The following is a 14,223-nucleotide window of genomic DNA, read 5'->3' on the forward strand; positions in this document are numbered from 1 at the left end:
CGGAGCCACAAATGTGTGCATATGTGTGTGTGTGTGGAGGAGGTGTTCTGCCCTTTCATATTGGAAATAACAAGTTAAAAAACAAACTTTATACAAGGGTTTTTTTCCTGTCAAAGTTATCGCAAAATTCTATCAAATCAATAAATATTTCAAGAATTTTGTAAATACTGATAACAAGCCCCCTCTTTAAACTTTAAGCCCAAAACATCTCAGACATGGAATTAGGAGGGAGAGATTCAGCAGTTGTGTATGGTAAACCAGCCGTGACCGGGAAAGAAGCTGCTGTTCTGTTACAACCACATCCTCTGCCGTACTCATTGTGAGCCGGCACTGGTGCTCTCAGGGGCCGCCAACAAGGGAGCTCTTTCGCTCGCTGTAAGCAGCCAAACAGGTGAGTCAGGTGTCAGCGAGGCACGAAACTCAACCTGGCATGCACAATACGAGACACACGTCAGCCCTGAGGGAGGAGACTGTAGGTCTGTTGCTGTTTGAAGAAAGAGAAAACAGTTAATGGCAGTGACTGACTGCTCATGCACACAAACCTTTGGTGTGATCTCAGGTCAAAACACGGATAAAGTCATAAACATTGAGGTCTAAAAACACCTCAACTTTTTTATTTTCATGTTTCAAGACTATGTAATCACCAATATGTCCTGAGAGAACTTCTCATTCACTGTAGAGTGACAAATCTGTAGGTCTAGCCAGGTTTGCTTGAGTGTTTTAGGATGTGTCATCGACTTCTTTTGGAGAATGTATGTTTTTTTTAACATGTCATGGAACACAATTGTGGCTGGGAGATCCCTTTAAGTTTCAGACCTACTACTGAAGTATGACCTGAATGTTTTTAGAAATATTACTGCTTTGATCTGATCTGTTTACTTCTAACCCATGAATTCTGCAGAAGCACCTTATTTTCAAACTACACAATCCTTTTGATTGAAGTTATGACTATCATAGCAAAGATGTAAATCCCTTTCAATTAAAATTAAAATTATTTAATGGCTAACTGAAAAAAATTGCAAATTGCCATATTTGAAGATTTTTGCATTTCTGAGTATTTCCCCTTTTAAATCGCGGTCAAATACGCACGATTTGAAAGTTAAAACTCCAAATGTGTTCCAAAACCCGTAGAAAAAGGCGATTGAGGGCGTAGCTACTCAGCTCAGACCAATGACCACGTCCATATAGAGGCGATTTTGGCGAGGTGCTTTCACACCAGGATAGTTCAGATGGGCAGGAAATGATGGAAAATGTTACCACTACATTTTGTTTGGTCTGCTGTTGCCATGTACTTCTAGAAGTGGACCACATTGGCTGAAAATGTAATACCGTTCACTGCCATGCTAGACTATAATTGCCAACAACTTTGTACAGCTTTAGATAGTTTCGATTTTAAATGTGTTTTTTTTCCCACTTTTGTTGCACATTCTTATTTGGTTTGCCTCTGCTCTTTGATTGACTAAAATGTCCTTCTACGTGAACCTGATAGTCATGTTGTTTGTTTTCCATCAAAAGGTTGGTGGAAAAACCAATGAAACAAACTCTGTTGTGACTGAAACCGGCCTGATGTGAAAGTGTTTTGCTAATGTTGCCTGTGACCTATTAAGCCAGCAGTCATGCTGCTGATTTTCTTCATTAATCCAACATAACTAAACCAGACTCCACTTGACATGTTCAATAAAGTTTTATTGAAAAAAGTACCAATAAACAACAAGAAAATCCAGAAAAAAAAGATTTGTAGAGCAAAGCTCTGTATGTACAGCATATTGCACTACATAACAAATGTTCTTTACTTCCATATCATATCAACAACCAAAATATATATATTTATATATATAAACACGCAAAAATGAGTGCACAGTAAAGTCTTGAGAACACACAGCCAATGTTTACAAAAATGCTACATTTTCGCTGGGTCTCATTTCTTGGTATAACAGAGAGTGTGTGATAATCAAGACTTCATTGAAACTGAGCAGTTAAAGGCATATTCAAGGGTTTTAAGCAAAAAATGTACAGGAAAATGTAAAAAAACAAAACAAAAAAACATTGCAGGACTTAAAAGGCTACATATTAACCAAATCATGTTTTATTTGGGTTTGCCTGACCTTGTGAATACATTAGGAATGTTCCAAGTTAAACAAATTGCTGTCTATCTCATGGTTTTAAAAATGATCCTGCAAGATCATAGAACAAGATTTTACAACTGTGAAGTGTCCATAAAAGTAGACAGTTTCTCTTCACAAAATACAATCTAAAAAAAGTAAGAAAGTCAATAAAAATTAGAAATTGACAACAAAAAAAAGTCAAATTCTATTTTTTGTAAGAAAAGCAACTTCCATTTAGGGAAAAACAGTTTTTAAATGCAACACTCTGATAATTTCCATAAAATACACATCCATTTGTGCATATTGAGAACACCACTAAGAACATTTTTGTAAAAAGGGCACTATGGTGGCTTGTTTCCCTTTTCAATAAATCAACAGGCCTGAACCTACATGCTAAATGCACAGATATACGACTGACATGCGGCCAGATGAGCCCAAAAGAACGATCCAGAGTATATACTATACATTAACGCACAACAGGAAAGAGACCTAAAAGTTTTAAAGAAACAAAGTACTTTCCAGTGCATTTGATTACAACACAACCATTTAACAAAAGGACCGACAACCATACTGACATCCTGTGACTTGTGGCAAGTGATGGCAACCTTAGCGGGCGCACTTTATACTTTTTCCCATCCCGACTCTCATTATGGGATGGGAAATGACTCATTGAGTGTAAGGGATTAGTCATGATGTGTTGACAGACTGAGCCCTGTTGAAACTACTGCTCGTCTGAAACCACATACAGTGTGGTGGGGGATAATAAAACGGCTCTAAATTTGTTGGAATGGTTTATATGGAAAATTGCAACCTTTTATTGTGAAAATATGCCTCCTAAAGTTTTCTTTCTTTATGTTTTAGGTTTTATTACTAATAGTTAGCAGTCACTGACACTTGCAGGTTTTTTCCCCCACTGTTTTTTTTCTGTGCCCAATGGAAGAGGAGTGATGCCAAAATAAGAGTATCACAGGAAGTGACACGAGGCGCAGTGATGACAAACATGCTGCACAGGGTCAAAGTTTGAGTCCAAAACAGGAAGAAGAGAATAAGCAGTGATTGCACACACACACACGTATACAGTAGAGATGGGTAAATATTTCTAAAAAGTAAAAATAAATAAAAGAAAAAAAAATAAATTACAAAGAAAATACACGTGATGAAGGAGCAGCACAAAGAGGTCAGGCGCCATTCAGGAGGTTGGGGGTGGAGGGACGAGGCACTACAGAGACTGGCTCAGCGTTCAGGATCCGCAGGAAACTATAACCACAACCGCTTTCAGTGCACCTCATACGCCTCATACTCAGAAGGCCCCCGTCACCGCCACAGCCAGCAAATCAGAATCCTCAGTCACTCACGACAGATTGCCTGAGGGGCGGAATTTGTAAATGATAATGACTTTATATCACTTTTGGTTGCTATTAGGTAGCATGACATTACTATTCCTGTAACTGTGTAACTAATTCTCAAGGTTTCCAGTAGCCAACAAAATCTGTCCCTGAGACGTCTTGAGAAAAACAAAAAAGAATGGTGCAGTCATAAACTTGACACATGTAAGAAGGGACTAGTTACAGCACAGACCCCTGACATGTGCTGCTCCTTAGATTCAAACCATGGCCGAGGTTAGGCAAGAAAAAAACAAAAAAGAACAGCATTTTTAACAGTGTTTTGAAACATATTCATAGAAAAATGACAGTCTTTTTTCTTTCACTTTTTCATTTCAGAAACTGTCTACTGACCCATTGTTGGTTGTGCTCGCATTATAGATCCTAATCTGAAAATCAGCACCAACAACATCATATGATGAAGTAAACCCGGCAAAGATGTCCTGAGTGGGATGAGGTTTTTTTCCTCAGTCATTCTTTCATTTAGTTTGGATTTTTTTTCAGAAAAGAGGAAAAGCAAAGATTGCTTTGCAGGAAGCTCCAACTCAACTTGAGCCTGAAACGGGAGAGATAAATGGAGAAAACCGACATCCACTTTAGACTCCGGACTGTGCTCAGTCAGGCCTCAACACTGATCGGTTGCCGCCTTAAACGTGCATGCAAGTACATCTGAAATGTTGCGCTAATGAAAACCTTCATGCAAGACAGAAGCTGACTTGGTAACAATCGGAACTCTTCAAAGGTGGAAGTCTAGTGCAAAAACAGTGGATCCACAGCTCCACTTCAAAGGGCATGGAGGTCTGAAAGCAATCACATACGATGACGCAGCTAAAACTAAACTATTTGTTAGACACTGAGGGGCAAAAAATTATCAAACTAGAAATAAGAATTCAAAGTAAAAAAACAGAATCTAAATAAAAACAATAGAGTTGGCAAAACCGGATCATTTTGGGGAGGATTGCTCCTTTTAACAGTGTGCTTTAATCTTTTGTTCGAATTTAGTGCAAAAGCACCCATTTGTTTTTATCATTATGCCTTTAGTGTGCTACAACTACGACACTATGAATCGTCTGTCAGTAAAATTATCTAGACAAATGCATATCTGCTTATATTTGTGAGCATTAAGACATAACGGGGTCCTAATGTTACTTTAAAGGAAAACAGTAACATAGGATTAAAATCAAAGTGACAGAAATTGAGGTTTTAATCAAGTAGTTAAGCATTTTTTTTTACCAAATATACAATTTGAATCCACTGAAATTGTTGCCGCTGAGTGGTTTTAAAGGTTTTTCTTTCTTTGTGTGTTTTTATAAAGTTTGCCGATGGTTACTGATGGGTTTGCCTGCAAAGAAAGGTTCTGACAAGGTCTTTTTTGATTTTTGCATGCAGCTTATAGTAGATGCCTAAAATTATTTTACAGTGGGACAACTCTTTCATGTGCATAAACTGCAGGTCATTTCAGTTGTTTTGTCTAAAATTAATCAGGAAAGTCAATTTATTATAAAAAAAAATCATGAAGGCGTAATAAAAGGTAAGTTAATGATCAAAAAGATGAGGGGAAAAAAAGAACACCGCTGAGGTGGGGTGCAAAATGCAATGTTCTGAGACGCTGCGTCTTTGGGAGCTAGTAAATCCATTAAACTGATCCAACTGAGAGACTTCTGGACAAAAATATTAAAAAAAAAAAGCACAAACTCTTTCATTTTCTTTTCATGAAACCTTTGCTTGTTTTAAAAAATACTCAATTTTTCCTTCTTATAGAAAACACTGAATAAGGCATCCCCAGGGTCTGCAGAGGTCATTTATCGTGGGTCTATGTTAAGAGTGCAAAATTGAACATTAAACTGTACAAAACCAGCACACCACATGTATGACAAAATATTAACATTGTCCTTTAGAGGAATCTTGGGAGGATTATGGCATCTTCTTGCAAGAAACGCACGTGACCTTGTAAAAAAAAAAAAAAAAGAAAGTTGGATGTCTCCGTCCCGCGGCGACCTTTATTGTCTCCTCTTTTTTTCTCCCTCAAACAGACCCGTGTTACATTTGACAGTGCCTACAGGAGGCCAGTTCCTAACAGAGATGAAGGCATTGGACATAAGGGGGCGGATCCCCCTTACCTTTGTCCTGCACCCCCTGCTCCAGCAATAAAGCCTCTATCGAATAGAAGGCTGACGAGAGCCGTGGCGAGGCGCCACCACACCGGCCCCTGGTTCCTTTGGTTTCGATGATACTGAAAGGACAACAGAGAGAAAAAATTAAAGACACGCTCGATTTACGTTACTTTTATTTCAACCCAAATGTATTTTTCGGTTATTATATTGCAAATAATTTTTACTGTATTTTATTTATCTCTAACTTGATTTTATTTGAACTGGCATTCATGTATTTACCTGACTGAAAGAACTGTATATGTATATATTTATGGTTCTGATGCGCTCACTATTGACGACTAGATGTATATCTTCATTTTCCTTGCTCAAACTGTACAGCTTTTTGTCCTGACTTTGCTTATTAGAGAAGCTTCAGGATCCCTCCACACACTGCTGATCTTCCCAACAGAAACTCCAAGTCATAAAAAACAGTCATCAAGCAGTTGCAGCTTTTTTTTTTTTTTTCTGGCAGAAGCCAGCAGCTGAGGAGGAGACTCCCAAAGCTTTGCGAGCCAATTGGATTGTGTGCGATTAGAGGGATAATGCTATCTCGGCCATTGAGACCTGAGATAAGATAATTGCACCAAATGGGATTAAGGAGGGGGGGGGGGGTGATGAGAGGCAGGCAGTCTGTGGAAAACCTGTATCTGCATGAGAGAGCTACAGTAGTCTAACAGCTCATCTGACGACAAAAGGCAGACTCCAACCACGTCTGATAAAGAGTGCAGCTATTTTCAACCCATCAGAGCAGTCAAGTGAAGACGAGGAGTTTTTATGACCTTCTTGAAAGCTATTTATTCTTATTTGTGAGACAAAATAACTGTAGGCAAGGTTAGATGTTCACTTGTCTCAGCGTGGTAACCTAACCTTGTTCTAGTTAGTAGCCAGGAACAGTGGTACGCTGGCGGGTTTATATTGCTGACTCTTATCAGTTTAATGGCTAACATTGCGTGGTGTTGCATAAGCACTGACAGTTTCCCGACAGCATGACTTTATCGCACTTGCCACTTGTGAAGAAAAGAATTATGGAAACGGCTTCCATGAGGTTCTCTGTGGCACGCGATGTTTGGGGCAAACTTTGGCTATATTGAAAGAAAAGTGCAAAGAAAGTGATGCAGCGCCATAAACTCCAAGACACAACAAAGACTGAACAATGTTGTTGTCAAAAGAGGAAGTCACAGGTAAACTAATATCTCCATCAGTTTGAGACGTTTGATGACGACAAGTTTCAATGTTTTTTCTAAGAGACTGCAGAACGGAAAGTGGAGTTTCTTTACCATCTATTTGAGAGGTCATTTGTCTTTACAGACAGAAACAAATTGTACCTTTGAGCTTTTACACTCAGCTCTGTCAGCTTAAGTGATACTCAGATAAATAGTCAAAGACAGAAAAGGGGAGGGAAAACAAAAGGTGGGTGCGAGCCCGTCACATATTACTCGTGGCTCATGCTGCCAGCTGTCAAAAATGAGTCCTGGCTTCCAAATTTAGCTCCGGACGGGAAAGCCAGATTCTCTGTGTCGTCACTCTGACACAAGCCTGATGGGTTTTTATCAGGGTCCACTGCAGACTGTCTGTTAAGACAGCTGCTCAGAGGCCCGGCTTTATCGTTTGAGTAAACAGCACACCCTTTATAGAAAGAGGCTCTAGATCAGTTGGATCAGCAAAAAGAGAAAGGTCAATGATAAATGCAAAATAGACAAAAACACATAGGCCACTGATGATATCATTAAGCACTAATGAAAAAGTACGTCTTTGGGTAAAAATTCTTTTTTTTTAACAAGTTATGATAAGAAAGAGTGCCACACTGACAGGAGCAGAGATAAACGGACACACAGCCACAGGCGATATTCAGCCTTGCTTTCAACACCTCCCTTCCAAAGGACCAGGAGTTGTCTCCTTTAAAAAAACATGGGGATGAAACCCAACTCTGCTCCTTGGCCTGCACAGGCTGGAGCAGTCTTCCTGCCATTGTGCCTGTCATTACAGCTGTGTCTCAAATGGCTGGCTGGCTAATGTCAGCCGTACTCTGGGGACCTCGGAGTCCCCTCCAGCCCTCTCTGACTGAGGAGTAATTTATCTGTCAGCATCCACCAGCACTCCTTCGCTACTTAATACCCCCCCCCTTCACCAGGGGGCCACAGGCCCTGATGGAGGACATTTACAGCCGTGCTGCTTCAAAATCCATCATTGAGAAGGCAGTTGGATTGCCCGGGAACAAGTGTAAGAAAAATATGCCGTATAAGTTTCCAGTTATCAGGAATAGTCTAAATCCAAAACTCGTGCGGTTTAAAGTTCAACTCCGATCATCTTTTGACCGATTGGAAAAGTGTTACTGGTGGTCTTTTAATTGTGATTATGCTGTTTTTAGCCAAAATCAAGGAAACCTGTGTCGTTTTCTATGACATAATTTCTCCAAAGCGGCAGGTCTTCATTTAAAATTCATCACTGAGTTGTGGGTGGGACTTTGGAACGGAGTAAGCCCACCCTGTTTCCCATCATCCCTTGTTTACACCCTCTCCCGCTAGCTTACAGCCCCTTTCAACCTCAAACTAACATTCTGGTGTAGAAGAAGACCATTAAAGCTTCTGGTAGGCTTGCTTGTGTAGTGGATATATACATGTGTTTAATGTCAAAGTTTGTCTATAAAATAGATGTTTGAATGCCAAAAAAACAACAACATTGAACTAGCAACAAAAATGAAGACAAATACTGGCCCTTTCCAGACGGGCGTTAAAGTCAGATGCCTGCCACCTCGGGTAAACAGATATGTACCGGTACATGGACCTAGTCGTCAACAGGTGGATGCATGAAAACAGAGCAGAGCTGGGAGCTTGTGGCCCACCAATTGTGGCTTCTACGTCACAGCTACGAGCTTTTTCCAACTACATTTTTTCATCTGCTCCTGATTCACAACAATATGAATCAAGAAATACCCAGAAATGCCATTTTAAGCTAAATTTTCTTTATACATGTCCTCCATCATGAGAAAAAGGCCACAAAACATTTTAAAAACACCAAAAAGCTAATTTTCCTCTGAGTGGGTCTTTCAGGAGTCAAAACTTCACATTGGCATGTTGGAGCCGAACAAACGAGTCTGGGGGCATTTGTGTGCAATTGTTTACACACAGTGCAATCAGCTACGTAAGAAGAGCTAAAAATAGACAGCAAAAACGACAGCGTAACTATGCAGTCACAAACTGCACATTGCTGGAGGTGAAGTTCAGTTTCCTCTAAGCAGACGCAGAGGCACTGAAGCCACAAAGGCAAAGCTTGGCCAGGGAGGCAAAATACTGCTTTCTTAATTAGTCATCCGTGTCCCGATAAGTATCTAAAGAGCATAAAACACCACAGCGCCATATTCACTCCAACTCTCCTCTTTGTTGTTTACTCTAGCAGCAAAACGGCGCACACAAACTACTTCCTCATCCCCTGACCAAGTCCAGCTTTTGCTGTGCGTCACAGCGTCCCAGCCCAACACACAGAAACCATCCTGTCTGACTGTGTGCGCCCGCCAGTGTCACAATCCATGAGTCACGCTCCGCTCGAAGGGGTATAAATAACATCTGCTTGATAAGCGGAGGAGAAAATAAGAAACTGTCTTGCACTCCGTAGCTGCGGTTAGAAAAAAAGTTACAAAGCAGAAAAAGGGTGTGAGGGAGCAAAGTACGTTCTCAGGCAACCGAAAGGTGCTTCTGACTTGATTATCTTCAGGATTCATCTCCAGACCTTGACATCCTTCGTGTGCACTCTTATCTGGCTGTCTCCTGCGACGGCCGACTGGAGGCTCCCTGGAACCCACAGCAGTTTTCCCCTGAACTCACGTGCTGAGCTTCGAGTTACAACATGTTTGCCTCCTCCTGCCACTTCTGCTTTTCCCTCTCTATCAGTATGTGTCAAATATGTGACTAAATATGTGTCTTGGGGGCCGCTTGGCCGCCTTGTCACAGAGACCGGACTTTGCAGAAACTCTTCCAGTCTTCTAAGTAATATTTAAGAGCTGAAATCATTTACATCCTGACAAAAAATAAAATTAAAGGTGCGTGCAAACTCTGCAGGCAGTCACCCTGACCATAGTGACATGTCTGACACCAGGCATCCTCAGTGCCACTTCATAACACAGTGAGGAAGCAGGGGGGGGGCAGAGAGAGGAATAAACAGGAAGAGGAGGCAGGGAAAGGGCCCGGGGTTGGTGGGTAGGTGGGTGGGGGAAGGGCTGCCCTGCATCAAGCAGTGTCTTTGGTTTGAAGGGGGGGGGGGGGGGGGGGGCAGCGTTGAGGCACTGGGATGAAGTTCTGAAAAGAATGGCCAAAACAAACAGGGTCCAAACAATATGAGAGCAAACTTTTAACCTGCTATTAATCACTGTGAGGAACAGGTATTGAAAAAAAAAAAAATATGCAAAGTGAGCGGACTCTTGTTTTGCTGGGCAACCTGACATAACACAACAAACACCAAGCCGCCCAGATGGACTTGAGTGGTAAAATTAGCGGAAAGATGTAAAAAATATATATCTCCATGTTTTTTATTTATTTATCTCATGTTAAATGTCATTTAAGTTACCTAAAGTCTGATATTATTTATTACATTTAATGCCCAAATTTAACGTGATGAGTGATTTAATGAAATTGAATCCTAATCTAGTGGAATCCAGAGTGAAGAATCTGAGTCAAAGGTGAAATCTGTCAGGGAATCAGGTTACCCAGTGCACAGCACAATGCTGACATGTCAAACGTAGAAAGTACTTGTTTGCTGACATTATCTACCAGGAAATCAGTCCTGAGTTTTTACAGTCAGCAGGCTCCTTTTGTTTTTGTTTTTTTCCCTTCTCCTCACCAGTTGTAGGCGTTCCCGGTGAAACTGGTCCCCTATCAGCTGGAGTTTCTGTGCAATGCAGGCCTCCGTGCTGCGTGCCACAGGCTGCTGCCGGGGAAGCCGCTCCATCCCGCGCCGCTCTGCTTCCCTGTCGTGCCGCCTCACCTCAAGATCCCCAGCAAGCTCAAAGCGTGCTGGGAAGTGCAATCGAAAACCTGCGTTACCTGTTGAGTGTCAAAGCTGATACTTAATATCTCGTAAACAACGTGTTCGGTGAAAAAACTAAACTAAACACAGAACTGAAACCTGACAGACCTCTCTTTATGTCAGGTACCAAGATTTTTTTTACTCCAAGTGATGACTAATGTCTCTTTGGATAAACAAGCTGCCCGGCTGACAAACAATTTCCCCAGCTGTGGTTTTATTGCACATAATAGTTTTATAGGTCACTGACACCCAAAAGGGCTTCAGCAGTTAGTTGTTATGGAACTACTCCGGCATGACTGCTCATATATGGCACCAACATAGCTTTGCTGCTACTGATAATGATTTATCTGAGGAGTTGTTGCACTGCTGTCACAGTGCTCACCTGTCCCAAAGCCGGCCTGGCGCCTTCTGAATAGCAAAGCAGCTGGTAACACGCCACAATGGCCATAAAAAACTGAGTTTGATGACGACTCCCAGGCGCCAGGGGAGAGCTCAGGGCTGCAACACTGTTGCGCTTTTATCACATCAAGTGTCACATTATGCCTCTGCGCCGGAGTTTTATAACTGGTTATCACACACCAGGCGATGTTCCCCTTTTTTTGCTTTTGAAAGACGGTGTGTCATCAGCCTCACCGTAGAAAAGTGGTCTGGGCTCCTCTGCAAGTCCACAGAGAAGCATGCCGTTGTTTGGTACCAGGGCAGGACCGGGTGTCTGCGTGCCCCGGTCTTCACACTTTATCTTCCTGGCTGTCGTGCGCCACTTGTTGGGGTCCGGCTCGAACACATCGTCTTCCTCATCGTCCATACGGGGGGGCACTGCAAGACGAGTGACCTTGAAAGCGATATGGCGAATAGAGAATGAGCGCATTTGTGGGCAACACCACAAACCAAGGGCATTCTCTCTAACAAACCTTGAATAAATCTACGTCAGATCTGGAGAGATGACCTCAGACGCATTCATTATCTGCTTCTTTTTTTCTCCTCCGAGGCACTCATTATCATTATAGACAACCTGTCTGGCCTGTATGGAGCGAGCTCCGATCAATGAAACCACGGTGGACGGGGAAATGAAACGACTGCTCTGCTTTCTCTGGAAGTAAAGAGCTCAGCGTTTATTTAAACAAATGAGTCTGTTCAGCTCAGTGAATAAACCACACAATTCACTGCGGTTAGAAGTCAATCAAGCCACAGTAACATAGAAGCTAGCTTGGTTAACTTGGTAAAAGAAAACGTAAAATTATCTTTTTTTCCCTGAATGACTGAGTTCTTATATTATTTCTCTATTTCAATGAAAAACATTAATCCAAAAACTGGGTATACAAAGTACAAAACTAAAGCAATTTCTTAAAGTCACTGATGCCCTGGAGTTCACCCTGAATCCTGGAGTTCACTCCCTGAATCTGTGTCAAGAAGTTATCAAAACATGGGTGAAACTCATGTTTGCCTCAGCAGCAAAACCCAAGTTACCACTGAGTTGTAAATACAGGGTCACACTGGTATCACGCTTCCAAATGAGGGATCACAGCTAAGAGGGAATGACAGTTTCTGAGGAAAGTCCTACCACTCTCCCTGACAGCTTTTGAACTTTTCTTTTAAACTCCACTCAGCTCCTGTCTGCTAAGACTCAAACACGTGGAAGTCTAACTTTATCTTTTTTTTTAAATATAAAAAAATAATAATAATAATAACAGCAAAATACTTTAAATGTATATTTTCTGCTATTTTGACTACAAACATTTTTATGTCATGCAGTGGCTCCCCCTGCTGGTGGGGGCGCATTTTAATACAAAAGTCAATTATAGTGGGCTTGTTTTGGAGCAACAGCTCCACGGTAGATGCATCTTCTATGCCCATAAACATCATGACACCCTCTTCATTCTAACATTAAGCTATCAGTGGCACAAACTTGATAAATATTGCTCTCGTTATCAAAATTTCAATTAAAAAAAACAACAACTAAAAGTTGCCTTATGACAAAAGGTGCAGTTGAGGGCATTTAATTCCGAATCGAAACCTAATAGGGTCACTCACACACACAAACAGAAAAAAAGTAAACCAACCTATTACGTTTGCTGCTACAAACAAAAGTTTAGGGCGGAAATGTCGTCATAAACGGTTATTTGCGTGCTTATATGCCTTTACGGAGTGTTTTCTGTTGAAAAAGGTGACTGTCACACAACAAAGTGCAGACACATGACAGAGACCGGCCGCGCTGACTTCATTGGTGCTGTGTCAGCCGGGAAAGCCGGTGTTTTTCAAATCTTACTGTACGACAGAAGAGCACAGCGAAAGCGCGCGCCGCTTCCAAGCGCCACAAAAAGCTGTGTTGCGTCTTTTTCAAGTAACAACAACAAGTTTCCCTTCAGTTCGTTAAAGCTAATAAAGCGGCTGAACGTTTGGAGGCTGTTCTTACCGAGAAGACTGGCGGCGTTTAAAACACTTGTCCTGCACTCTGGGGTTAAATGTGGCGAAAATTAAACAATAAAATAAAAGAAACTTCTAAAAAAAATAGGACTCCAAGTCTTAAAATCCTGCTAAGTCAAACGACTTTATTCCTCAACGACTACTTCCATTCTGCGAGGAGCGCTGCCACGGTCGGACTGATTTCGCCGACGTCAGCCTGAGATGACTCCGCCAAGTGGGCGGGAGCTGAATTTTAGTAAATAGAGGATGATTTACGTGCGCGCGCGCCAGCCAATGGCTGCCTTTGTTTATATGCCGCCGCTGCCGCGGTGTTTTCAGACACGTGGACGGGAAATTCCCCGGAGCACGAGACCGCTTTCACGCTACTACGCAGCTCATGTGCTAGAAGGCCTGTCTGTCCTCCGCTGCCTTGGTCTCTAACCATAGCAGTGGAGGCATAATGCTTTATTTGCTTGACAAATCTGCCATATATGGTTTAGCTTGATCTTTTTTTTAGCTTCTATTTTATTTTCAACCGAACTGACTATTTAAAACCCGGTGTTTTATTTTTTGAACTACGTTAAACAAATTTAACTCTTTTTTTAAGTCAAACATATTTACATCTTTTAAAGTTTTTTCCACTTTATTTTAGAACAACTTTTTAATTTTTATTTCAAAAACAAGTCTATTTTATAAGAAGACAAGCGTTTCTAGAAAAAAAGTCCCTCCCAACTTATGGGAGAATTGATGTCAAAATACAGATACCCATATATTAGCAATTTGGGTGTTGAGTACTCTATTAATTTATCAATTACTAATTAATACATGAGAAAATAAAAGTGTATCTATCATTTCTAGATTTTGCTTGGTTATTAGGTGAGCGACACCCCCAGCAGACAGCATATTAAGCTGCTCTATCAGTCACGTGACCAGAGGAACCATGAGTTGTGTATCTTCTGCTTTGTTCACACCATCATACAAAAGCAACCTCTTCAACTGAAAGGTCTACATAAACGTGCGTATATGCGCGTTTCGGGCTTCCATGTTCAAAACTAACATTTACACTCAACAATGCAAGATTTTAAGTCTGTTTTTGGGCTGTATCTACAAAATGCCTGGCATTTGAACACATGATGAAAGTTAAACCAGTTGAACTTTGAC

The 14,223-nt window shown here is 41.3% G+C and overlaps 1 protein-coding gene across 3 annotated transcripts; it reads right to left on the reverse strand.

Moving 5' to 3' along the window:
• Nucleotides 1-1,665: 1,665 nt before the first annotated feature.
• Nucleotides 1,666-13,291, reverse strand: bmf (Bcl2 modifying factor). Of its 3 annotated transcripts, XM_011490448.3 has the most exons (5): nt 13,073-13,289; nt 11,571-11,749; nt 11,293-11,491; nt 10,474-10,676; nt 1,666-5,720 (listed from the first exon to the last, which is right to left on the reverse strand). In XM_011490448.3, exons 3-5 carry the CDS (start codon nt 11,462-11,464, stop codon nt 5,604-5,606), a joined length of 492 nt encoding a protein of 163 aa, XP_011488750.1. In that variant the 5' UTR covers nt 11,465-11,491; nt 11,571-11,749; nt 13,073-13,289; the 3' UTR covers nt 1,666-5,603. The 3 variants fall into 3 exon arrangements, with proteins under 3 accessions (XP_011488750.1, XP_023807617.1, XP_011488749.1); XM_023951849.1 differs by lacking the exon at nt 11,571-11,749 and having other exon boundaries at nt 10,474-10,646; nt 13,073-13,291; XM_011490447.3 differs by lacking the exon at nt 11,571-11,749 and having other exon boundaries at nt 13,073-13,288.
• Nucleotides 13,292-14,223: the final 932 nt, after the last annotated feature.

This window comes from Oryzias latipes, chromosome 22 (assembly GCF_002234675.1).
Source record: "Oryzias latipes chromosome 22, ASM223467v1".
NCBI lineage: Eukaryota > Metazoa > Chordata > Actinopteri > Beloniformes > Adrianichthyidae > Oryzias > Oryzias latipes.